General features: G+C 45.3%; 1 protein-coding gene across 4 annotated transcripts in view; it reads right to left on the bottom strand.

Annotated features, from left to right (window-relative positions):
• LOC138648457 (biotin-dependent 3-methylcrotonyl-coenzyme A carboxylase beta1 subunit-like) overlaps positions 1–12,021 on the bottom strand; it is a 36,895-nt gene extending 24,874 nt beyond the window's left edge. For all 4 annotated transcript variants that reach the window (XM_069738241.1, XM_069738242.1, XM_069738240.1 and 1 more), the window contains exons 1-5: positions 11,783–12,021; positions 6,624–6,820; positions 5,698–5,876; positions 4,411–4,491; positions 4,055–4,233 (exon numbers count right to left, since the gene is read on the bottom strand). In XM_069738241.1, the coding sequence (XP_069594342.1) occupies positions 4,055–4,233; positions 4,411–4,491; positions 5,698–5,876; positions 6,624–6,820; positions 11,783–11,997 (851 nt within the window). In that variant the 5' untranslated portion in view covers positions 11,998–12,021. The remainder of the gene's footprint in view (positions 1–4,054; positions 4,234–4,410; positions 4,492–5,697; positions 5,877–6,623; positions 6,821–11,782) is intronic.
• Between the last annotated feature and the right edge of the window lie 13,168 nt (positions 12,022–25,189).

Below are 25,189 nucleotides of genomic sequence, written 5' to 3'. Positions count from 1 at the left end.
CCTAAACCTAATCTAACTACTACCAGACATAAACCTAATCTAACACTGCTACCAGACCTAATCCTAATCTAAAGGTACCGTCACACTTAACGACGCTGCAGCGATACCGACAACGATCCGGATCGCTGCAGCGTCGCTGTTTGGTCGCTGGAGAGCTGTCACACAGACCGCTCTCCAGCGACCAACGATGCCGGTAACCAGGGTAAACATCGGGTTACTAAGCGCAGGGCCGCGCTTAGTAACTCGATGTTTACCCTGGTTACCATGCTAAAAGTAAAAAAAAAAAAAAACAGTACATACTTACCTACAGCCGTCTGTCCTCCAGCGCTGTGCTCTGCACTCCTCCTGTACTGGCTGTGTGAGCACAGCGGCCGGAAAGCAGAGCGGTGACGTCACCGCTCTGCTTTCCGGCTGACTGACGCTCACAGCCAGTACAGGAGGAGTGCAGAGCACAGCGCTGGAGGACAGACGGCTGTAGGTAAGTATGTAGTGTTTGTTTTTTTTACTTTTAGGATGGTAACCAGGGTAAACATCGGGTTACTAAGCGCGGCCCTGCGCTTAGTTACCCGATGTTTACCCTGGTTACCAGTGAAGACATCGCTAAATCGGTGTCACACACGCCGATTCAGCGATGTCTGCGGGGAGTCCAGCGACCAAATAAAGTTCTGGACTTTCTTCCCCGACCAGCGACAGCACAGCAGGGGCCTGATCGCTGCTGCCTGTCACACTGGACGATATCGCTAGCCAGGACGCTGCAACGTCACGGATCGCTAGCGATATCGTCTAGTGTGACGGTACCTTAACACTACTACTAGACCTAAACCTAATCTAACACTGCTACCAGACCTAATCCTAATCTAACACTACTACTAGACCTAATCCTAATCTAACACTACTACTAGACCTAACCCTAATCTAACATTACTACCAGACCTAATCCTAATCTAACACTACTACTAGACCTAATCCTAATCTAACACTACTACTAGACCTAATCCTAATCTAACAGTACTACTAGACCTAATCCTAATCTAACACTACTACTAGACCTAATCCTAAGCTAACACTACTACTAGACCTAATCCTAATCTAACACTACTACTAGACCTAACCCTAATCTAACACTACTACTAGACCTAACCCTAATCTAACACTACTACTATACCTAAACCTATTCTAACACTGCTACCAGACCTAAACCTAATGAAGACATCCCACAATGGACAGCAATATTATGGATTTCACACACATACTAATAGTATAATGTTAGGGAAAGTACCCGTGCTAGAAATCCTTCAAATATATGTAGGACACTCCCATACAACTTATAGAAAACCCAAGAGAAAAAACACATGGAGTACACGTCCCATTTTTAGAAATATAAAAATATACGTTTTTATTTCACAATATTTAAAACCACAAAGTCATAATACATACAGAGCATACAATAAGAGAGACTCGGGATAGCACTGAAAAAGTCACAGCAACGGTAAACCCCAGAGAACCGCTAATACCATTTTACAATAAGAATGCCATTAAGTGCACATTATTAAGGTAAAGATGCCACCGCATCCGGAAATCTACAGGTAAATACCTCCACCTCCCCAAGTGGGGTGCCGCTAATAAAAAAACGGCCTATATCATACTTAAACCGGTTTAGTGGCTCTTACCCATATAGTTAGTCTGCGATCTCCAGGGGTCACCGCCGCAGCCCCAACGCGCGTTTCGCGACGGCTTCGTCAGGGGGCAGCCATGCTCTGTATGTATTATGACTTTGTGGTTTTAAATATTGTGAAATAAAAACGTATATTTTTATATTTCTAAAAAAGGGACGTGTAGTCCATGTGTTTTTTCTCTTGGGTTTTCTAGACCTAAACCTAATCTAACACTACTACTATACCTAACCCTAATCTAACACTACTACCAGACCTAACCCTAATCTAACACTACTACCAGACCTAAACCTAATCTAAAGGTACCGTCACACTAGACGATATCGCTAGCGATCCGTGACGTTGCAGCGTCCTGGCTAGCGATATCGTCCAGTGTGACAGGCAGCAGCGATCAGGCCCCTGCTGTGCTGTCGCTGGTCGGGGAAGAAAGTCCAGAACTTTATTTGGTCGCTGGACTCCCCGCAGACATCGCTGAATCGGCGTGTGTGACACAGATTCAGCGATGTCTTCACTGGTAACCAGGGTAAACATCGGGTAACTAAGCACAGGGCCGCGCTTAGTAACCCGATGTTTGTCCTGGTTACCATCCTAAAAGTAAAAAAACAAACACTACATTACTTACCTACAGCCGTCTGTCCTCCAGCGCTGTGCTCTGCACTCCTGCTCTGGCTGTGAGCGTCGGTCAGCCGGAAAGCAGAGCGGTGACGTCACCGCTCTGCTTTCCGGCCGCTGTGCTCACACAGACAGTACAGGAGGAGTGCAGAGCACAGCGCTGGAGGACAGACGGCTGTAGGTAAGTATGTAGTGTTTGTTTTTTTACTTTTAGGATGGTAACCAGGGTAAACATCGGGTTACTAAGCGCGGCCCTGCGCTTAGTTACCCGATGTTTACCCTGGTTACCAGCATCGTTGGTCGCTGGAGAGCGGTCTGTGTGACAGCTCTCCAGCGACCAAACAGCGACGCTGCAGCGATCCGGATCGTTGTCGGTATCGCTGTAGCGTCGCTAAGTGTGACGGTACCTTAACACTACTACCAGACCTAAACCTAATCTAACACTACTAGACCTAAACCTAATCTAACACTAATACCAGACCTAAACCTAATCTAACACTACTACCAGACCTAACCCTAATCTAACACTACTACTATACCTAACCCTAATCTAACACTACTACTATACCTAACCCTAATCTAACACTACTACCAGACCTAACCCTAATCTAACACTACTACCAGACCTAACCCTAATCTAACACTACTACTATACCTAACCCTAATCTAACACTACTACTATACCTAACCCTAATCTAACACTACTACCAGACCTAACCCTAATCTAACACTACTACCAGACCTAAACCTAATCCAACACTACTACTAGACCTAAACCTAATCTAACACTACTACTAGACCTAAATCTAATCTAACACTGCTACTAGACCTAACCCTAATCTAACACTACCAGACCTAACCCTAATCTAACACTACTACCAGACCTAAACCTAATCTAACACTACTAGACCTAAACCTAATCCAACACTACTACTAGACCTAAACCTAATCTAACACTACTACCAGACCTAACCCTAATCCAACACTAATACCAGACCTAAACCTAATCCAACACTACTACTAGACCTAAACCTAATCTAACACTACTACCAGACCTAAACCTAATCTAACACTACTACTAGACCTAAATCTAATCTAACACTGCTACTAGACCTAACCCTAATCTAACACTACCAGACCTAACCCTAATCTAACACTACTACCAGACCTAAACCTAATCTAACACTACTACACCTATGCCATTTTCTTTCAGCAGAAGAATGAGGTGGGTCGGGGGGGATCGCGTATTCGATATAAAGGCTAAGGACATCAATTCTCTATCCTCGGAGGACGTGCTTTATCATGTCAGAGGAGAGAGAAATTATTTTTTACTGGATCACAGGTGTTTTTTCATGGAAAAAAACAGCTCCGATCGTGTTCTCCAGGGTCTCTACTACACCCGGTAGCGGAAACCCCAGAGAGTTTACAATTCTGGGGGGGGCGCTACTCCCTTATTACCGATCGCCATTTTAAAATGATGGCAATCAGGGAGTAAGGCCCCCTAGCGATCGCCGTTTAATGTGTATCGGTGGTCTACAAGGAGTTATAAACATCAGTGATCGGAGCAAGCTCTGATCACTGCTGTTAGTGGCGGATGCAGGCTGCTTAATACAGACCCTGAGCCCACTCCATACAATCCACACTATTACATCCTGGGGGAGGAAAGGTGCAATTTGATTCTCTTTGATTCCAAGCTATCTAATAAAAAAAACCCGCCTTCCCCCCCAAAAAAAAAAACAGTAAGTGTCTAAAAGTGTCTGTGTTTTTACCTCGCATGCAGCTTCGCTCCTCCCAGGTCCTCTGCAGTGACGTCCTCACCTGTAGCTGCTTTAACAAGTGGGGGTCCACCTAAAAATATAGTTCCGATCTGGTCTACGATGATCGACTCCTCTGCCATTGCTGGGATATAAGCGCCTCCGGCTGTACATGAGCCGCACACTACAGCCACCTGCAGCACATCACATCATGGCGGTATTATATAACATATGCACATACATCAACATCATATGTTTCTTTGCATTGCAGCTCGGATAAACTCCCATGTGGTTAAAAAAGATGGGGTTCGTCCAGCCCCGTGTTGCATCCAGCGCTATAAGACGTCTATCTGTACGTCGGCTGCTCGTACCTGAGGTATGTTCATGGCTGACATTATGGCTTCATTATAAAACACCTTCCCGCCGTGCTCTTTGTCACAAAATAGCTCGGCCTGTGGACACAAAGCGACATGAACAATTAAGATTACTATAAGCAATTACCAGGCAGCACCGCGACGTCCTCCATAGCAAGACCTGTGCCCCCCTAGGAATAGATCTACCCGGGCATCTGCAATAAACACCTGGGCAATGGGGCATAACGGAAGCTTACACTAAAGAAATACTGCCACGATAATATGTATCCTGTAAGTTCCTGACCATCTGAATGTACTCTATTATCCTCGTTTATCAGCCATTTTCGCTAAGGAAGATTTACACACATATTTTGTGGACCACCATATCTTTTGGTGGACCACCTAAGACTAGATTAACGCTACTTTACCAGGTGAATTCCGAATTATTGTGCTTTCCAGACAACAATGGAGAATCACTAAAACAAATGCAAGAAAAAAAAGTGAAAAAAAAGTGAAAAAAAATCTCCTGTCAGCGGTTGGACACTTTCTTGTTTGTGATCCCCGCACATTTCATTTGAGTCTAGAGGGATTTTCTAACACCGATCTCCATTTTTCAAACATGTTCTTTCCGTTCTTGTAAGTGCATTTTCATATTTCTTTCTATGTTCTCCTCCTCATAACTCAAATCTTGATGCCCCTGTCGTGTGTTAATTTGTTTACAAGCATCACTTCTTACCACTGCCAGCTTCTGTCCCCTTCGTACTACAACTCCCAGCTTTCCCAGGCCAGCGCACAGTCCGGCCTCTCCTCCTAGCTCCATATTCTGACTCCACGTGGCGAGGAAGCCCCAGATGCATGTAGGAAGCCATGTATCTGTCTCTGATTGTTTGCTACAACGTATCAGGATTAGTGATGAGCGAATATGCTGAGACAAGGTGTTATCTGAGCATGCTCGGGTGCTAATCGAGTGTCTTTGGTGTGCTCGAAAAATATGTTTGAGTCCCCGAGGCTGCATGTCTCAGAAAGCCGCAACACATGCAACATTCAGCTGCGGGGACTCAAATATATTATTCGAGCACGACGAAGACACTCGGATAGCAGCCGAGCATTCTCAGATAACACCTTATCCGAGCACGTTCGCTCATCACTAATCAGGATCCTTGCAGGGGATTGTCTAGACTGAACACAACTGTAGCAAACTCTTCAGATCGAAACGTAAAGTAAATTAGAATCTTGCAAAACGTTTCCATTATACTGTGATTATGACGGATTTACATCTCGAATGTTCTAGGAGAATGACGACACCTGAAGGGGCAGGAAGGCGCCTCCGCTGTCCACCAGGTACAGCATGGGCAGCCGGTTCTGTATGGCTATCTCCTGAGCTCGCAGCTGCTTCTTCACCGATATTGGATAAGCCGTGCCGCCCTTCACGGTGGCGTCATTAGCCGTAAATACGCACCAAATCCCACAGATCTTCCCAATACCTGCAAGACAAAGAAAATCCATAAGAAAAGATATAAGATCATATCTGGACATTACATTGCAGTGACAATTTAAAGGGTCTGTCCAGTTTGGACAACATGTTGCTGCCCTTATTTCAGGGTGGTCCACACCGCCCAGACCCTCGGCATCAAACATTATTTACTGCTGCATGTTTCTAGTATAACTAGGGTATCAAGAAAATTCATTTTCTGTATACAATGATGCATGATTAATATCAAGTTGTGGATACATTGGTTTACAGTGTTAAAAAAGGTTATTCATACGATATAGCTCCAATATCTATACAAACCACACACTCGCACATTTAATGTTTTCTCAATATTTGTATTGCTATTGTGTCAGATATATTCTAACACATGTTCTATATGTTATACCTTATGCACAGACATCATTGACAAAGGCGTGGAAGCCCAAAACTTTGGAAACTTATCCTTGACTATTGGTTGCCTCCTTCTCTTTATTGAAACACATTCATGTGACGTGACCGCTGCAGCTAATCAGTGGTCCTGGAACAGCGAGGTGCACAATCATCACTTTTGGATCCGGTACCAACCAACTGGCACAACCTGTGCTGGATCCATTTTTCTACCCTTTAAGATATACGGGAACCGAAAAAGCGACCATATTGGTTATCGCTCAACCTTCCTATCCTACCTACCCAAAAATAATCCAAAACAAACGGGAGGATTCATACTCAATGAGACAAGTCACTACACACAGGGTCTCACCAGAAAGGCACCCGGCAGAGGGGACGTCACCGTACGGCAGACCAAACCCTGCGAATGGAGACAGTTCTAAGAAGTTCTCGTCGTCCAGGAGCCTCTTCAGCCTCTCCCGCACCGGCAGCTTTTTGTTCCTCTTTGTGTGCCGTAGAATCGCATTCTCGCCTCCTCCTAATTTCACATTTGCAAGTAATTCCAAGTATCTGCAGAAAAAAAAAAGGGAGAGTCCAGTCTTATGTGGGAAAAACGTTCTAATAGAATTTGATCTTTGTTTGATGTCGGTGAATGGAAACTTTCTAACTTGCATTCTATCGCTGAAACCCCAACTACAAAAGACCGACTACTTCTCAGAGCTGAGAGTTTGTTACAATGATTTCCAATCCCTGTAAATCTTTGAGTCGAGTTTTTCCCACTTTTTTTTTTTTTAGCATTGAGGATCCCTAAGAGAAATTAATCTTTTCCAGACAACCCCTGACCAATCAATTCAATTCTGTCAATTTAATAAGAAACATCCAAGTTTATTCTAATCCCACATTAACCCCTTCACGACATGCCCGGTACATGTCGTGTTCCACCCTTTGATGTGGGCTCCGGCGCTGAGCCCACATCTTTCCCGCCATATGTCAGCTGTTTTGAACAGCTAACATGTGCCCCTAACAGCCGCAGGTGGAATCGTGATCCACTCGGGGCTGTTAATCCATTAAATGTCGCTGTCAATCTCTGACAGTAGCATTTAATGTGATCGCGCATCACTAAGCCCAGCCATCGGTGACCCCGCCACATGATTGCTGACCCGGTGGTCGGCATTCATAGCAAGTGAGCATCTCTGCTACATACAGGCGATCTGATCATTGCTTGTGTGTAGCAGAGGCGATCGGGTTATGGCAGCTTCTAGTCTCCCATGGAGACTATTGAAGCAAGTGAAAAGTAAAAAAAAACAAAAAACAAACCTAATTTACCGTGTATATATATATATATATATATATATATATATATATATATATATATATATATATATATATATATATATATTCAAATGCCCCCCACCCATTCAAAATAGAAAAAAAAGAAAGCAACAACACATTTGGTTCCGCCGTGTTCAGAATCACCTGATCTGTCAAGCTATAAAAATAAATAATCTAACCAGAATTACGTTGATTGTATCCACATCAAAATGGTATCATTAGAAATGTCAACTCGGCATGCAAAAAGTAAGCGTCTACCCAACCTGAGATCACGAAAAATGGAGACACTACGGGTCTCGGAAATTACGTGGTTTTTTTTTGTTTTTTTAAAACAAACTTTGGAATTTTTTTTTTCCACCATTTTTTGGGCTATATCACATGACCGCACATCAACATCACTGCAGCCAATCAATTACTGAGCTCATCGGCACTGCCTGTGTAGATGGCACGGGATACTGACATCAGTGATTGTCAGCAGCAATAAGAATGCGCTGTTACCACTGCTGCTAAACAATGGAGACCGTCAGTTTATTTTTCCTACAATGAAATGTGCATGTGGGGAAAAGGTTTCGGAAGAGTACAGGAAATAGTGAGGTCTGCCGTTCAGAAGTCTGGGAAAGCTGAGAGCCTGTGTGTCTCATGCAGTGTTTAATTCCTTAAAGGAATAAAACAGAAAACACTTGGGAAATGATACAGGAAAGCAGAAATCTGCAGACAAACTTTGGATTCTGCGTGATAAATCCAATGGTTAAACAAACAGGGAATCTCTGAGGAAAGGGAACCGTGTATTCCCCGAAATGCGTCATAAGCTTTTTGGTCTTCCTGTGATGTCACACACAGTCTCCAGTACGGTCAGCCATCTTCTTCCTGCTACTACCGGCTCTACACGTGCATCCTCCGATCTGTAATCTTCTGCCAGTACAAAGATTTATAATCTAATCATCTGCTAAATTCAAGCTTGGAAAGGTCTACTGTATACCTACCGTAGTTACCAATAAGTATATATTGAGTTTCTGTGTTAATAATCTTTATTTAATCTTTATTTTTATATAGCGCTAACATATTCCGCAGCGCTTTACAGTTTGCACACATTATCATCACTGTCCCCAATGGGGCTCACAATCTAGAATCCCTATCAGTATGTCTTTGGAATGTGGGAGGAAACCGGAGAACCCGGAGGAAACCCACGCAAACACGGAGAGAACATACAAACTCTTTGCAGATGGTGTCCTGGGTGGGATTAGAACCCAGGACTCCAGCGCTGCTGTGCTAACCACTGAGTCACCGTGCCGCCCACTTGAATTATAGCCATCTTTGTATCAGTGGTGAATGCAGATTGTGTAAAGCATATCCCTATATAGTCTGCCAGTTAGTAGCTTTACAAGCATACTAGAGCGACAAACAACATTTTTATTAGAGTTTAATTCCTGACACCGCAGTAAATTGCTTTTTTCCCTAAGGTTTCCTATCTGTCTCTTAGATTTGCACATTATTGTCCATTATGACAATCACTCGCCGGTTCAGCAGGTTTGGGAAGATTATCTCCGAGATGGATCGGTGACAGATCCATCACCTCCTCCACATTAAACTGACTCCATTGGGACATGGTCTCCTATAAAACAATCATCGGTTCTGATTTCATCACACGGAGGAAACTGGAACGAAGGACTATGAAAAACATGGAGTGACACAACTGTCCAAGGCTCCTGAATGGTAAATCCCTTGTTCCTAGGAATTTGGGTGCTACTAATGCTAATGGAAAAGGAAAGGAGGCAATGTTAGTGGTCACTGAACTCTCCCAGGATCAGATATTATTGATTTCAAGACGGAAGGTGCTCCATGCATATAAAAGTAAAGGCATTGTACCACAAAAGTTATTACCTATCCACAGGGCAGGGAAACTTGCATTTATGGTACAATCCATTATAGCTTTATCAGGTGCAAGTGTATGGAGCAGGCAGCGCCCCCTTTAGGCTGTGTGCCCACGTTACTTTTTTATGAGTTTCTGCCGCAGCGGAAACGCTTAAAAATAACTTAAAAAATGCATTCCCATGCAATCCTATTCCGCATTTGCTATGCCCATGCTGCGGATTTTCCCACTGCAGAAACGCATAGCGGTAAAAGCCGCAAAATGTTCATTATTTCTGTGGAATCGCGGCGATTCAGCCGCCATAAGATCGCATTGAAACTCTCACTTTACACATGTGGCTATGCCCACCATGCGTTAAGTGAGAGCTTCATGTGCGGATGGTACCCAGGGTCTGGAGGAGGGAGACTCTCCTTCAGGCCCTGGGTACAATATTCCTGCAAAAAAAATAAAATAAAAAATCTTAATATACTTACCTCCTGATGGCCCCCGCAGTCCTCCCGCCTTTCAGCGGTGCACGCGGCGGCTTCCGTTCCCAGGGATGCATTGGGCGAATCACCTGAGATGATGTCGTGGTCACGTGACCGTGATGTCACAAAGGTCCTTCGCGCAAAGCATCACTGGGAATGGAACGTACCGGGAGCACCGCTGAGGAGATCGGGGGCCGTCGGAAGGCGAGAATAACCATATTTTTTTTTTATTATTTTTAACATTTTATCTTTTACTATTGATGCTGCATGGGCAGCATCAATAGTAAAAAGTTGGTCACACTTGTCAAGCACTGTGCACTATGAACAACCTGTCAATCACTTTTCCAAGTGATGCTTGGAAAAGTGCAAATATTCTGCAAACTAAAAACGCTTGTAAAACGCTTGTGTTTTCCGTGAAAACGCATGCGAATTCCGCATGCGTTTTACCCGTGGCAGGGAGTTGCAGAAATGCTGCGGACATTTCCGCAGCATTTCTGCAACGTGGGCACATAGCCTAAAGGTTATGTTCACACTGAGTTTTTGGTGAGATTTTCACGTTGCGTATTTAATGAAAAAACACAAGTAACCTGTGTTAATTAATGGGACGTCAAAAGCTCATCGAGGGATCGTAATCTAACAGCAGCGAGCAATAGCTCCAGTCAGAGCTGTTTAACCACTTACATACCAATGTCTCTGGCAGTGACATTCAAAGGATGTGATCCTGTGCAGATGTCCGTTATAGAGCGCAATGCCTTCCACCCCCAAAACAATTACAAGGTACCAACAAGCTGCAATGGGCGCCGGGGACCTGCTTAAAACCTTCATCACCACGAGCTTGGTATCATTCTGACTATACAAAAAGCAATCAAACTATCACAAGTCAAGTTAACTAGAGGTACTAAAAACTGAAGGGAGAAAAAAAATAGCTAAAAAAAAAAAAAAAAAAGAAAAAAAAAAATACATTTATGTATATTAAAAAAAAAATCTAATTTAGAAAAAACAAAAAGCATAGAAAAATAAATACTGAGCATTGCCGAATCTGTGATATGCCTGATCTATCAGAATATAAAACCCATAAAGTGAACAAAAGCAAAAAAGATGGAAACCACAGAGCTGCCATTTTTATAGTTGATGCTCTCTCCCCCCCCCCAAAAAAAAAAAATCAATATATCTTACGTACCCCAACAAAAATGTATTTTCGCCACAAATAAAAACGAAATTTCATGCAGCTCAGTGGATGGAAAAATAAAAAAATTACGGCTCACAGAAAAAGACACAAACTACTTTTTTTTTGTTTCATGTATTTCCCCCCAAAAAAATTCAACACAAAACAATGTAAAAACCCTGCATCACAGTAATCATCCTGACATGGAGACTCATATCGCCAAATTATTTCAATAGCACAATAAGAACCCACAAAAGACAACGATGGAATTGCATTTTTCCACCATTTCACCGCACTTGTTTTTTTTTGTTTTCTTTAGTACATTATATGGAAACATTATTGGCGCATTTCAAAATTACAACCAACCCCCCCCCCCCCCCCCCACAAAAAAAAAAAAAAAGCAAGACCCGCCCCTACAGCGACATGGATGGGAAAATAAAAAAGTTCTGGTTCTTGGAATAATTAAAACGGAAAAATTAATATTGGCCGGGACGGAGCTGAGGGGAAGGCTGAAATAATAAATCTATCTGTATATTATAATTGAAATTCTTCAAAAAGATTTGTTTTTTTTTCTTTGCCAAAAAAAATGCACAAAAAATATTTCATATAAATAAATGCACAAAATGTAAATAAAAAGTTTCAGAAGTTGATTGTTGTGATTGACAGGAGGTGTTATTGGGGGACCTGCGAGGTCTCACCTGTGGCTGCACCTGGCACTGTTCCTGCTGTTGGCCTCATACACATGCCTGTGGATGGGCAGGATAGCCCCTGGTATGACAGGGAAGGACTGTGCCGCCCTCCTGTGCCCTGCTGCAGCCTGGGCACTGAGCTGGGAGCACTGGGAGCTGCAGAGGGCAGGTGGGCACCGTCCCCGCACATGTAGCCAGGACCTACGGAAGCCCAGAGCTGCCATGGACAAAGTGCCAGGCGGAACTGTGCAAAGTCTGGGAGTGAAGGGCAAACACACGCACATTCGACACCAGCTGCACTTTCACACCGGCATATTCGACACAATACAACACGTTGTTGTAGTTCTCATTACCACCACCAGAGGGTGCGCTGAGCAAACTGTGAAACTACAGAGGGGATAGTGACGCGCTCGTTCTCAGCAACCAATCAGATCAAAAGTTACATTTTTCTACGGCTGGTTGGAAAATGAAAACGGCGTCCTGATTGGTTGCAATGCGCAACTGCTGAAATTGTACAATGATCCATAGCAACCACTATGGCGGCTTTCCTGAAAAGCTGTTAGGCTGCCCAAGTAGCATTGTGCACAACACCAGTTCACCATGTATTTTTTGACACATGATGAGGAAAGCTGCACACATTTTTTGCTAACAAGTGTCAATGACATTCTCTGTGTCGCAATTTTAGTATACAACAACAAAAAAATCTATGCACCACTTTTTATTACAGATCTTGGGAGGGCGGAATAAGTGGAGACTAATGAACAGGGGAACGGGAAGGGGTTAAAAATAATAAAAAGTTATACACCCATTTTAGATTCAGCCCTCACCTGTAGCGCCAGGGCAGCTACCCACCCTTGTACTGCTCTACGCACCAGTCATCAGTCCAGATCTTCCGATGGTGACCAGGTCTCCCATGGTGACGTCAATCGCATGTCGACCTCTTCCCCAAGGTCATGTTGGGCACCGTGTGCGATATTGGCATCAATGTTGTGACCACGTGAGGCCTGGTCAGCACCGGAAGATCCGGACACAAAATCGACCCAGAGACTGGAGGACCGGAGGGGGATACAACGGCAGGACAAGTGCGAAACAGACCAAGGACAAGGGAGTGTAAACTTTTTTATTATTTTTTGACCCCTTCCTAGTCCTTTAAAGAATTCAGTCCCATAATCTTCTTGAACTCTCATTCTGGCAAATGAAAATGTGAGAAATTCCCAAAGAATTCATTTGTTAGGTGTTTATTCACTCATCTCTACTATTATAAAAAAAAATGTAACTCAGTTGGCAGAATTAAAAATAACGAGGTATTAGGCCATGTGCACACGTTGAGTATTTTGTGAGTTTTTTTTACCTCAGTATTTATAAGCCAAAATCAGGAATGGGTGATAAATGCAGAAGTGGTGCATATGTTTCTATTATACGTTCCCTCTGATTGTTCCTCTCCTGGTTTTTGCTTCCAAATACTGATGCAAAATACTGAACAAATACTGAACGTGTGTATGGTACGTTCACCTCCAATTCCAGCCCATGGACTATATATTGTGACAAAGTCACTGGCAAAGTACTGGAAGGGAGATATGTTTCACTGAGGCCATTAGCTTCAGTGATTTAAAACCTGGAAGTTTACACTAAGTACTGAGAGGGGTTAATAGGCCATGTTAAGGGCTAGGCTTTTAAGTGAATAGCTGAAGAACTGTGGGAGGCTGTTCATCATATCTCCTCCCCAGGGTGGTGTTTAGAAGGTGAATTGTCAGTCTTCTGAGTTATTAGGTGTTCAGTGTGTCTGGAGCCGGCAGCTCCAGAGAAGTGGTTTGTGGTAGACCTTACTGGACCTAGTTGTTGTATCCAGAGCGGGAGGATCCCCACAGACATACAGACTGTGCTATACTTTATCTTTGGTTTTCCTGTTATGCCAGAAAGGCCGTGTTTTGTGGAACCTGCAGTGGTTTATGCCGTATCTTAAATCAGCAGAAGAAACGTGCCTATATATATACTAGCTATTGAACCCGTTCTACACCCGGGTGGCGAGCATTTATATTGGTATATGATCTCCATCCTGGTATGTGCTGCTCCATCCTGCGTCCCCATCCTGTCATGAGCTGCTCCATCCTGCGCCCCCATCCTGTCATGTGCTGCTCCATCCTGCACCTCCATACTGTCATGTGCTGCTCCATCCTGCGCCCCCATCCTGTCATGTGCTGCTCCATCCTGCGTCCCCATCCCGTCATGTGCTGCACCCATCCTGCGCCCCCATTCTGACATGTGCTGCTCCCATCCTGCGCCCCCATTCTGACATGTGCTGCACCCATCCTGCGCCTCCATTCTGTCTTTTGCTGCTCCCATCCTGCACCCCCATCCTGTCATGTGCTGCTCCCATCCTGCGCCCCCGTTCTGTCATGTGCTGCTTCCATCCTGCACCCCCGTTCTGCCATGTGCTGCTCCCATCCTGCGCCCCCATTCTGACATGTGCTGCTCTGTTATGAAAGGCAATTCAGAATCACAATGGACATGGAGGTCAGAGCACATACAGTGATCTGACAATAACCCAAAATAATAGAACAAGCTCTGAGACGTGGGAACTCTGCAGACCGCAATCCCTACTCCTATCAAACCACACTAAAGGTAGCCGTGGAGCGCTCCTGACCAGAACCTAGGCGCCTCGTCACAGCCTGAGAAACTAGCTAGTCCTGAAGATAGAAAAATAAGCCTACCTTGCCTCAGAGAAATTCCCCAAAGGAAAAGGCAGCCCCCCACATATAATGACTGTGAGTAAGATGAAAACACAAACATAGAGATGAAACAGATTTAGCAAAGTGAGGCCCAACTAGCTGAACAGAACGAGGATAGGGAAGATAACTTTGCGGTCAGCACAAAAACCTATAAATAACCACGCAGAGGGGACAAAAAGACCCTCCGCACCGACTAACGGTACGGAGGTGGTCCCTCTGCGTCTCAGAGCTTCCAGCAGGCGAGAAAAACCAATAAAGCAAGCTGGACTGAAAAATAGCAACAAAATAACATAAGCAAAACTTAGCTTTGCAGAGCAGCAGGCCACAGGAATGATCCAGGGAAAAAGCAAGTCCTACACTGGAACATTGACAGGAAGCATGGATCAAAGCATCAGGTGGAGTTAAGTAGAGAAGAAGCTAACGAGCTCACCAGATCACCTGAGGGAGGAAACTCAGAAGCTGCAGTACCACTTTCCTCCACAAACGGAAGATCCCAGAGAGAATCAGCCGAAGTACCACTTGTGACCACAGGAGTGAACTCTGCCACGGAATTCACAACAGTACCCCCCCCCCCCTTGAGGAGCATGGACATCAGAGGAAAAAACCCAGGAATTATCTTCCTGAGCATAACCCTTCCATTTAACCAGATACTGGAGTTTCCGTCTTGAAACACGAGAATCCAAAATCTTCTCCACAATATACTCCAATTCCCCCTCCACCAAAACCGGGGCAGGAGGCTCAACAGATGGAACCATAGGTGCCACGTATCTCCGCAACAATGACCTATGGAATACGTTAAGTATGGAAAAAGAATCTGGAAGGGTCAGACGAAAAGACACAGGATTAAGAACCTCAGAAATCCTATACGGACCAATAAAACGAGGTTTAAACTTAGGAGAGGAAACCTTCATAGGAATATGACGAGAAGATAACCAAACCAGATCCCCAACACGAAGTCGGGGACCCACACGGCGTCTGCGATTAGCGAAAAGTTGAGCCTTCTCCTGGGACAAGGTCAAATTGTCCACTACCTGAGTCCAAATCTGCTGCAACCTGTCCACCACAGTATCCACACCAGGACAGTCCGAAGACTCAACCTGTCCAGAAGAGAAACGAGGATGGAACCCAGAATTGCAGAAAAACGGTAGCCGAGCTGGCCCGATTATTAAAGGCGAACTCAGCCAAAGGCAAAAAGGACACCCAGTCATCCTGATCAGCAGAAACAAAGCACCTCAGATATGTTTCCAAGGTCTGATTGGTTCGCTCGGTCTGGCCATTAGTATGAGGATGGAAAGCCGAGGAAAAAGACAAGTCAATGCCCATCCTACCACAAAAGGCTCGCCAAAACCTCGAAACAAACTGGGAACCTCTGTCAGAAACAATATTCTCTGGAATGCCATGCAAACGAACCACATGCTGGAAGAACAAAGGCACCAAATCAGAGGAGGAAGGCAATTTAGACAAGGGTACCAGATGGACCATCTTAGAAAAGCGATCACAGACCACCCAAATGACTGACATCTTTTGAGAAACGGGAAGGTCAGAAATAAAATCCATAGAGATATGTGTCCAAGGCCTCTTCGGGACCGGCAAGGGCAAAAGCAACCCACTGGCACGAGAACAGCAGGGCTTAGCCCGAGCACAGATCCCACAGGACTGCACAAAAGTACGCACATCCCGCGACAGAGAGGGCCACCAAAAGGATCTAGACACTAACTCTCTGGTACCAAAGATTCCAGGATGACCAGCCAACACCGAACAATGAAGTTCAGAGATAACTCTATTCGTCCACCTATCAGGGACAAACAGTTTCTCCGCTGGGCAACGATCAGGTTTATTAGCCTGAAATTTTTGCAGCACCCGCTGCAAATCAGGGGAGATGGCAGACACAATTACTCCCTCCTTGAGGATACCCGCCGGCTCAGACAAACCCGGCGAGTCGGGTACAAAACTCCTAGACAGAGCATCCGCCTTCACATTTTTAGAGCCCGGAAGGTACGAAATCACAAAGTCAAAACGGGCAAAAAACAACGACCAACGAGCTTGTCTAGGATTCAAGCGCTTGGCAGACTCGAGATAAGTCAAGTTCTTATGATCAGTCAATACCACCACGCGATGCTTAGCTCCTTCAAGCCAATGACGCCACTCCTCGAATGCCCACTTCATGGCCAGCAACTCTCGGTTGCCCACATCATAATTTCGCTCAGCAGGCGAAAACTTCCTGGAAAAGAAAGCGCATGGTTTCATCACAGAGCAACCAGAACCTCTCTGTGACAAAACAGCCCCTGCTCCAATCTCAGAAGCATCAACCTCGACCTGGAACGGAAGAGAAACATCTGGTTGACACAACACAGGGGCAGAAGAAAAATGACGCTTCAACTCTTGAAAAGCTTCCACAGCAGCAGAAGACCTATTGACCACATCAGCACCCTTCTTGGTCAAATCGGTCAATGGTTTAGCAATACTAGAAAAATTGCAGATGAAGCGACGATAAAAATTAGCAAAGCCCAGGAACTTTTGCAGACTTTTCCGAGATGTCGGCTGAGTCCAATCATGGGTGGCTTGGTCCTTAACAGGATCCATCTCGATAGTAGAAGGGGAAAAGATGAACCCCAAAAATGAAACCTTCTGCACACCAAAGAGACACTTTGATCCCTTCACAAACAAAGAATTAGCACGCAGGACCTGAAAAACCGTTCTGACCTGCTTCACATGAGACTCCCAATCATCCGAGAAGATCAAAATGTCATCCAAGTACACAATCAGGAATTTATCCAGGTACTCTCGGAAGATGTCATGCATAAAGGACTGAAACACTGATGGAGCATTGGCAAGTCCGAACGGCATCACGAGATACTCAAAATGACCCTCGGGCGTATTAAATGCAGTTTTCCATTCATCGCCTTGCTTAATTCGCACCAGATTATACGCACCACGAAGATCTATCTTTGTGAACCAACTAGCCCCCTTAATCCGAGCAAACAGATCAGATAACAATGGCAAGGGGTACTGAAATTTAACCGTGATCTTATTAAGAAGGCGGTAATCTATACAAGGTCTCAGCGAACCATCCTTCTTGGCTACAAAAAAGAACCCTGCTCCTAATGGCGACGATGACGGGCGAATATGCCCCTTCCCCAGGGATTCCTTCACATAACTGCGCATAGCGGTGTGCTCAGGCACGGACAAATTAAACAATCGACCTTTTGGGAATTTACTACCAGGAATCAAATTGATAGCACAATCACAATCCCTATGCGGAGGTAGGGTATCGGACTTGGGCTCATCAAATACATCCCGGTAATCAGACAAGAACTCTGGGACCTCAGAAGGGGTGGATGACGAAATTGACAGGAATGGAACATCACCATGCACCCCCTGACAACCCCAGCTGGACACCGACATGGATTTCCAATCTAATACTGGATTATGGGCTTGTAGCCATGGCAACCCCAACACGACTACATCATGCAGATTATGCAACACCAGAAAGCGAATAACCTCCTGATGTGCAGGAGCCATGCACATGGCCAGCTGCTTCCAGTACTGAGGCTTATTCTTGGCCAAAGGCGTGGCATCAATTCCTCTCAATGGAATAGGACACTGCAAGGGCTCCAAGAAAAACCCACAACGCTTAGCATACTCCAAGTCCATCAAATTCAGGGCAGCGCCTGAATCCACAAACGCCATGACAGAATACGATGACAAAGAGCAGATCAAGGTAACGGACAGAAGAAATTTTGACTGTACAGTACCAATGGTGGCAGACCTAGCGAACCGCTTAGTGCGCTTAGGACAATCAGAGATAGCATGAGTGGAATCACCACAGTAGAAACACAGACCATTCAGACGTCTATGTTCTTGCCGTTCAACTCTGGTCAAGGTCCTATCACACTGCATAGGCTCAGGTTTAAGCTCAGGTAATACCGCCAAATGGTGCACAGATTTACGCTCACGCAAGCGTCGACCGATCTGAATGGCCAAAGACATAGACTCATTCAAACCAGCAGGCATAGGAAATCCCACCATGACATCCTTAAGGGCTTCAGAGAGACCCTTTCTGAATATTGCTGCCAGCGCAGATTGATTCCATTGAGTGAGCACTGACCTCTTTCTAAATTTCTGACAATATACCTCTATCTCATCCTGAGCCTGACAAAGAGCCAGCAAATTTTTTTCTGCCTGATCCACTGAATTAGGCTCATCGTACAGCAACCCAAGCGCCAGGAAAAACGCATCGATATTACTCAATGCAGGATCTCCTGGCGCAAGAGAAAACGCCCAGTCCTGAGGGTCGCCGCGCAAAAAAGAAATGATGATCCTAACCTGTTGAATTGGGTCACCAGAAGAGCGAGGTTTCAAAGCCAGAAATAGTTTACAATTATTTTTGAAACTCAGAAATTTAGTTCTATCTCCAAAAAACAAATCTGGAATAGGAATTCTCGGTTCTAGCAAAGAATTCTGAACCACAAAATCTTGAATATTTTGAACTCTTGCCGTGAGCTGATCCACACATGAAGACAGACCTTTAATGTCCATTGCTACACCTGTGTCCTGAACCACCCAAATGTCTAGGGGAAAAAAAAGACAAAACACAGTGCAAAGAAAAAAAAAAAATGGTCTCAGAACTTCTTTTTTCCCTCTATTGAGAATCATTAGCACTTTTGGCTTCCTGTACTGTTATGAAAAGCAATTCAGAATCACAATGGACATGGAGGTCAGAGCACATACAGTGATCTGACAATAACCCAAAATAATAGAACGAGCTCTGAGACGTGGGAACTCTGCAGACCGCAATCCCTACTCCTATCAAACCACACTAAAGGTAGCCGTGGAGCGCTCCTGACCAGAACCTAGGCGCCTCGTCACAGCCTGAGAAACTAGCTAGTCCTGAAGATAGAAAAATAAGCCTACCTTGCCTCAGAGAAATGCCCCAAAGGAAAAGGCAGCCCCCCACATATAATGACTGTGAGTAAGATGAAAACACAAACATAGAGATGAAACAGATTTAGCAAAGTGAGGCCCGACTAGCTGAACAGAACGAGGATAGGGAAGATAACTTTGCGGTCAGCACAAAAACCTATAAATAACCACGCAGAGGGGACAAAAAGACCCTCCGCACCGACTAACGGTACGGAGGTGGTCCCTCTGCGTCTCAGAGCTTCCAGCAGGCGAGAAAAACCAATAAAGCAAGCTGGACTGAAAAATAGCAACAAAATAACATAAGCAAAACTTAGCTTTGCAGAGCAGCAGGCCACAGGAATGATCCAGGGAAAAAGCAAGTCCTACACTGGAACATTGACAGGAAGCATGGATCAAAGCATCAGGTGGAGTTAAGTAGAGAAGAAGCTAACGAGCTCACCAGATCACCTGAGGGAGGAAACTCAGAAGCTGCAGTACCACTTTCCTCCACAAACGGAAGATCCCAGAGAGAATCAGCCGAAGTACCACTTGTGACCACAGGAGTGAACTCTGCCACAGAATTCACAACAGTACCCCCCCCCCCCCCCCTTGAGGAGCATGGAGATCAGAGGCAAAAACCCAGGAATTATCTTCCTGAGCATAACCCTTCCATTTAACCAGATACTGGAGTTTCCGTCTTGAAACACGAGAATCCAAAATCTTCTCCACAATATACTCCAATTCCCCCTCCACCAAAACCGGGGCAGGAGGCTCAACAGATGGAACCATAGGTGCCACGTATCTCCGCAACAATGACCTATGGAATACGTTAAGTATGGAAAAAGAATCTGGAAGGGTCAGACGAAAAGACACAGGATTAAGAACCTCAGAAATCCTATACGGACCAATAAAACGAGGTTTAAACTTAGGAGAGGAAACCTTCATAGGAATATGACGAGAAGATAACCAAACCAGATCCCCAACACGAAGTCGGGGACCCACACGGCGTCTGCGATTAGCGAAAAGTTGAGCCTTCTCCTGGGACAAGGTCAAATTGTCCACTACCTGAGTCCAAATCTGCTGCAACCTGTCCACCACAGTATCCACACCAGGACAGTCCGAAGACTCAACCTGTCCAGAAGAGAAACGAGGATGGAACCCAGAATTGCAGAAAAACGGTAGCCGAGCTGGCCCGATTATTAAAGGCGAACTCAGCCAAAGGCAAAAAGGACACCCAGTCATCCTGATCAGCAGAAACAAAGCACCTCAGATATGTTTCCAAGGTCTGATTGGTTCGCTCGGTCTGGCCATTAGTCTGAGGATGGAAAGCCGAGGAAAAAGACAAGTCAATGCCCATCCTACCACAAAAGGCTCGCCAAAACCTCGAAACAAACTGGGAACCTCTGTCAGAAACAATATTCTCTGGAATGCCATGCAAACGAACCACATGCTGGAAGAACAAAGGCACCAAATCAGAGGAGGAAGGCAATTTAGACAAGGGTACCAGATGGACCATCTTAGAAAAGCGATCACAGACCACCCAAATGACTGACATCTTTTGAGAAACGGGAAGGTCAGAAATAAAATCCATAGAGATATGTGTCCAAGGCCTCTTCGGGACCGGCAAGGGCAAAAGCAACCCACTGGCACGAGAACAGCAGGGCTTAGCCCGAGCACAGATCCCACAGGACTGCACAAAAGTACGCACATCCCGCGACAGAGAGGGCCACCAAAAGGATCTAGACACTAACTCTCTGGTACCAAAGATTCCAGGATGACCAGCCAACACCGAACAATGAAGTTCAGAGATAACTCTATTCGTCCACCTATCAGGGACAAACAGTTTCTCCGCTGGGCAACGATCAGGTTTATTAGCCTGAAATTTTTGCAGCACCCGCTGCAAATCAGGGGAGATGGCAGACACAATTACTCCCTCCTTGAGGATACCCGCCGGCTCAGACAAACCCGGCGAGTCGGGTACAAAACTCCTAGACAGAGCATCCGCCTTCACATTTTTAGAGCCCGGAAGGTACGAAATCACAAAGTCAAAACGGGCAAAAAACAACGACCAACGAGCTTGTCTAGGATTCAAGCGCTTGGCAGACTCGAGATAAGTCAAGTTCTTATGATCAGTCAATACCACCACGCGATGCTTAGCTCCTTCAAGCCAATGACGCCACTCCTCGAATGCCCACTTCATGGCCAGCAACTCTCGGTTGCCCACATCATAATTTCGCTCAGCAGGCGAAAACTTCCTGGAAAAGAAAGCGCATGGTTTCATCACAGAGCAACCAGAACCTCTCTGTGACAAAACAGCCCCTGCTCCAATCTCAGAAGCATCAACCTCGACCTGGAACGGAAGAGAAACATCTGGTTGACACAACACAGGGGCAGAAGAAAAACGACGCTTCAACTCTTGAAAAGCTTCCACAGCAGCAGAAGACCAATTGACCACATCAGCACCCTAACGGTACGGAGATGGTCCCTCTGCGTCTCAGAGCTTCCAGCAGGCGAGAAAAACCAATAAAGCAAGCTGGACTGAAAAATAGCAACAAAATAACATAAGCAAAACTTAGCTTTGCAGAGCAGCAGGCCACAGGAATGATCCAGGGAAAAAGCAAGTCCTACACTGGAACATTGACAGGAAGCATGGATCAAAGCATCAGGTGGAGTTAAGTAGAGAAGAAGCTAACGAGCTCACCAGATCACCTGAGGGAGGAAACTCAGAAGCTGCAGTACCACTTTCCTCCACAAACGGAAGATCCCAGAGAGAATCAGCCGAAGTACCACTTGTGACCACAGGAGTGAACTCTGCCACAGAATTCACAACACTGCTCCCATCCTGCGCCCCCATTCTGACATGTGCTGCACCCATCCTGCGCCTCCATTCTGTCATTTGCTGCTCCCATCCTGCACCCCCATCCTGTCATGTGCTGCTCCCATCCTGCGCCCCCGTTCTGTCATGTGCTGCTGCCATCCTGCACCCCCGTTCTGTCATGTGCTGCTGCCATCCTGCACCCCCGTTCTGTCATGTGCTGCTTCCATCCTGCACCCCCGTTCTGTCATGTGCTGCTGCCATCCTGCACCCCCGTTCTGTCATGTGCTGCTGCCATCCTGCACCCCCGTTCTGTCATGTGCTGCCCTATTCTGTCATGTGCTGCTCCCATCCTGCGCCCCCGTTCTGTCTTCAAGAAAATGGCACCGGAAAGCGCGGACTGCGCAGGCGCCGATTCCGGGAGCAGGACCAAGAAAATGGCGGCGGAAGGAATCAGGTGGCTTAAGTCACAAATAGCTGTGGCATGAAGTGCCACAGCCTCATGCCACAGCAATTTGTTACTTGCGCCACCTGATTTCTGTCCGCCGCCATTTTCTTGGTCCTCCTGCTGGCGGAATCGGCACCTGCGCAGTCCGCGCTTTCCGGCGCCATTTTCTTTAAGACACACGCCGATTCCGGCAGCAGGAGGACGAAGAAAATGGCGGAAAGGAATGGCGTAAGTAACAAATTGCTGTGGCATGAAGTGCCACCGCATAATCAAGGCGCAAATATGTGCACGGTGTCCCCCTGCTCCCGACCCCCTGCTCCCGGCAGTCCGTGCCTTCCGGCGCCATTTTTTTTTCCCCTGACACTCTATAATGTAACGCTAGGAGCGTCGCGCCTGCGCAGTCTATACAGGCTTCGGACAGAGTGACGCTCCCAGCATTATATTTTATATATATATATATATATATATATATATATATATATATATACAGTATATATACACACATCCCAATACGATCACTGCCAACTCAACAATAGCAAAAGGAACTTGCTGCCACTACCAATCGTTTATACAGGCTGACTGGACCCCCATTACAGGTAGCGCATGGCTTCACGAGTGCGGTTTACAGAGCAATAAGAACAGAGCTATTAAATTTTATATATTTAATCCAGAAAGGTAGGCAGTGTTTATAAAAATATACAAGATGACACAAAATGGGAACAAAACAATACGGTATATACAATCACAAAGAATAAAAGGGATAACAAAAGAAGAAGTACTAAACCTATGTGACAGAAATTGCTCAGAGATTAGCGAAGAGAGCTACTCCTTCAGAAAACAGACAGAACTACAGCCAGCTGCACCTTCTAGGACTGACAAATGACCAAAACCCAAACTATGATTGGATCAAGGTTCGCCCACATGCCTCCACTTGGTGAGCTCATATTGGGGATTGGTCGTGGGATGTCCTAGGTCTTTCAGAAGTTCATGAGATCCCCAAATATCAGGATATCTTCACCCCTGGAGGTCCCAGGTGGAAGATATTGTTGTCATGCTTCCTATCACAATTTTGTCTTTCTATAGCAGGGATCCCCAACCTGTAGCTCAGGAGCCACATGTGGCTCGCGATCTCATGAATTGTGGCTCGCGGTTGTCTGCTAGCTTGGTACGTTAGCTCCAGTTCTAGCAAAGAGCTATGAAAAAATTGTGAATTTTATGAGTAGTCCGGCACAGAAGATCAGATCTGGATGCACATATATTGGTCATAGGGGTTTACAGATAATTTAAGGATGTATGCTGGAGACAGGATGATACTACTGGTCAGAGGAGGTGCTAAAGCTGGATACGACAGTGTGGTGGGAGTGCTTGATGGGAGAATACTGAAGGGGGGAGATTGTGGGGACACTTGGATCTTGGTGTACTGCTTCTGTGGAAAATCTTTGGCTATCATTATACCCATAATACCGGCTTTGGTTGCCACTAATGTGAGAGAGTGTGAGAGTTGGATGTGGCTCGTGACCCTCTCTCAAAGCTGAACATGGCTCGCGACCCTCTGTCAGAGGTGGATGTGGCTCTCAAAATCAGAAAGGTTGGGGACCACTGTTCTATAGGGATAAAACATGGCAAGGATAGCATAATCCATCTGACCAATATTAAGTTGGAGGTTTTTGACTGACTTTACTGTAACATAGTAACATAGTAACATAGTTAGTAAGGCCGAAAAAAGACATTTGTCCATCCAGTTCAGCCTATATTCCATCATAATAAATCCCCAGATCTACGTCCTTCTACAGAACCTAATAATTGTATGATACAATATTGTTCTGCTCCAGGAAGACATCCAGGCCTCTCTTGAACCCCTCGACTGAGTTCGCCATCACCACCTCCTCAGGCAAGCAATTCCAGATTCTCACTGCCCTAACAGTAAAGAATCCTCTTCTATGTTGGTGGAAAAACCTTCTCTCCTCCAGTCGCAAAGAATGCCCCCTTGTGCCCGTCACCTTCCTTGGTATAAACAGATCCTCAGCGAGATATTTGTATTGTCCCCTTATATACTTATAAGGGGACATTTGATTTGATCAAATGTGTTATGTTTGTTGCTTTGCTACAATGCCAAAAATATATCTCCCATAAATAATGGATCAATGCAAACCCCAATATTCATCACTGACCACTAGCTCCAGAGCGTCTGAGAACTCCTTTGAACAGAGGAAGCCCCAGTACTTCTCTGCCTCTGAGTACAAGAATCCTAGGCTTTTTGGCTGGTTCTCATCAAATATCCCTGTGGCAATTACCTGTCCACAACAGAGGTCCTACTTCAGTGGAGGTTGAAGTGTCATCTCTTTTTCACTTCCCCAATTATAATTAAACCCATATGTTCCATCTGAGGGTGATTTGTCACCTCTCCAGTAATGTCTTTTTCAATTTTTTTCTGCGACAAAAAAGCAGTTTAAAAAACATATATTAACAAAACACATTAAAAATGCAGTGAAATAATGTGAGTAACCAAATTAACATAATAG

This window comes from Ranitomeya imitator, chromosome 8 (genome assembly GCF_032444005.1).
Source record: "Ranitomeya imitator isolate aRanImi1 chromosome 8, aRanImi1.pri, whole genome shotgun sequence".
Taxonomy (NCBI): domain Eukaryota; kingdom Metazoa; phylum Chordata; class Amphibia; order Anura; family Dendrobatidae; genus Ranitomeya; species Ranitomeya imitator.
This window is presented reverse-complemented; position numbering and strand designations above follow the sequence as displayed.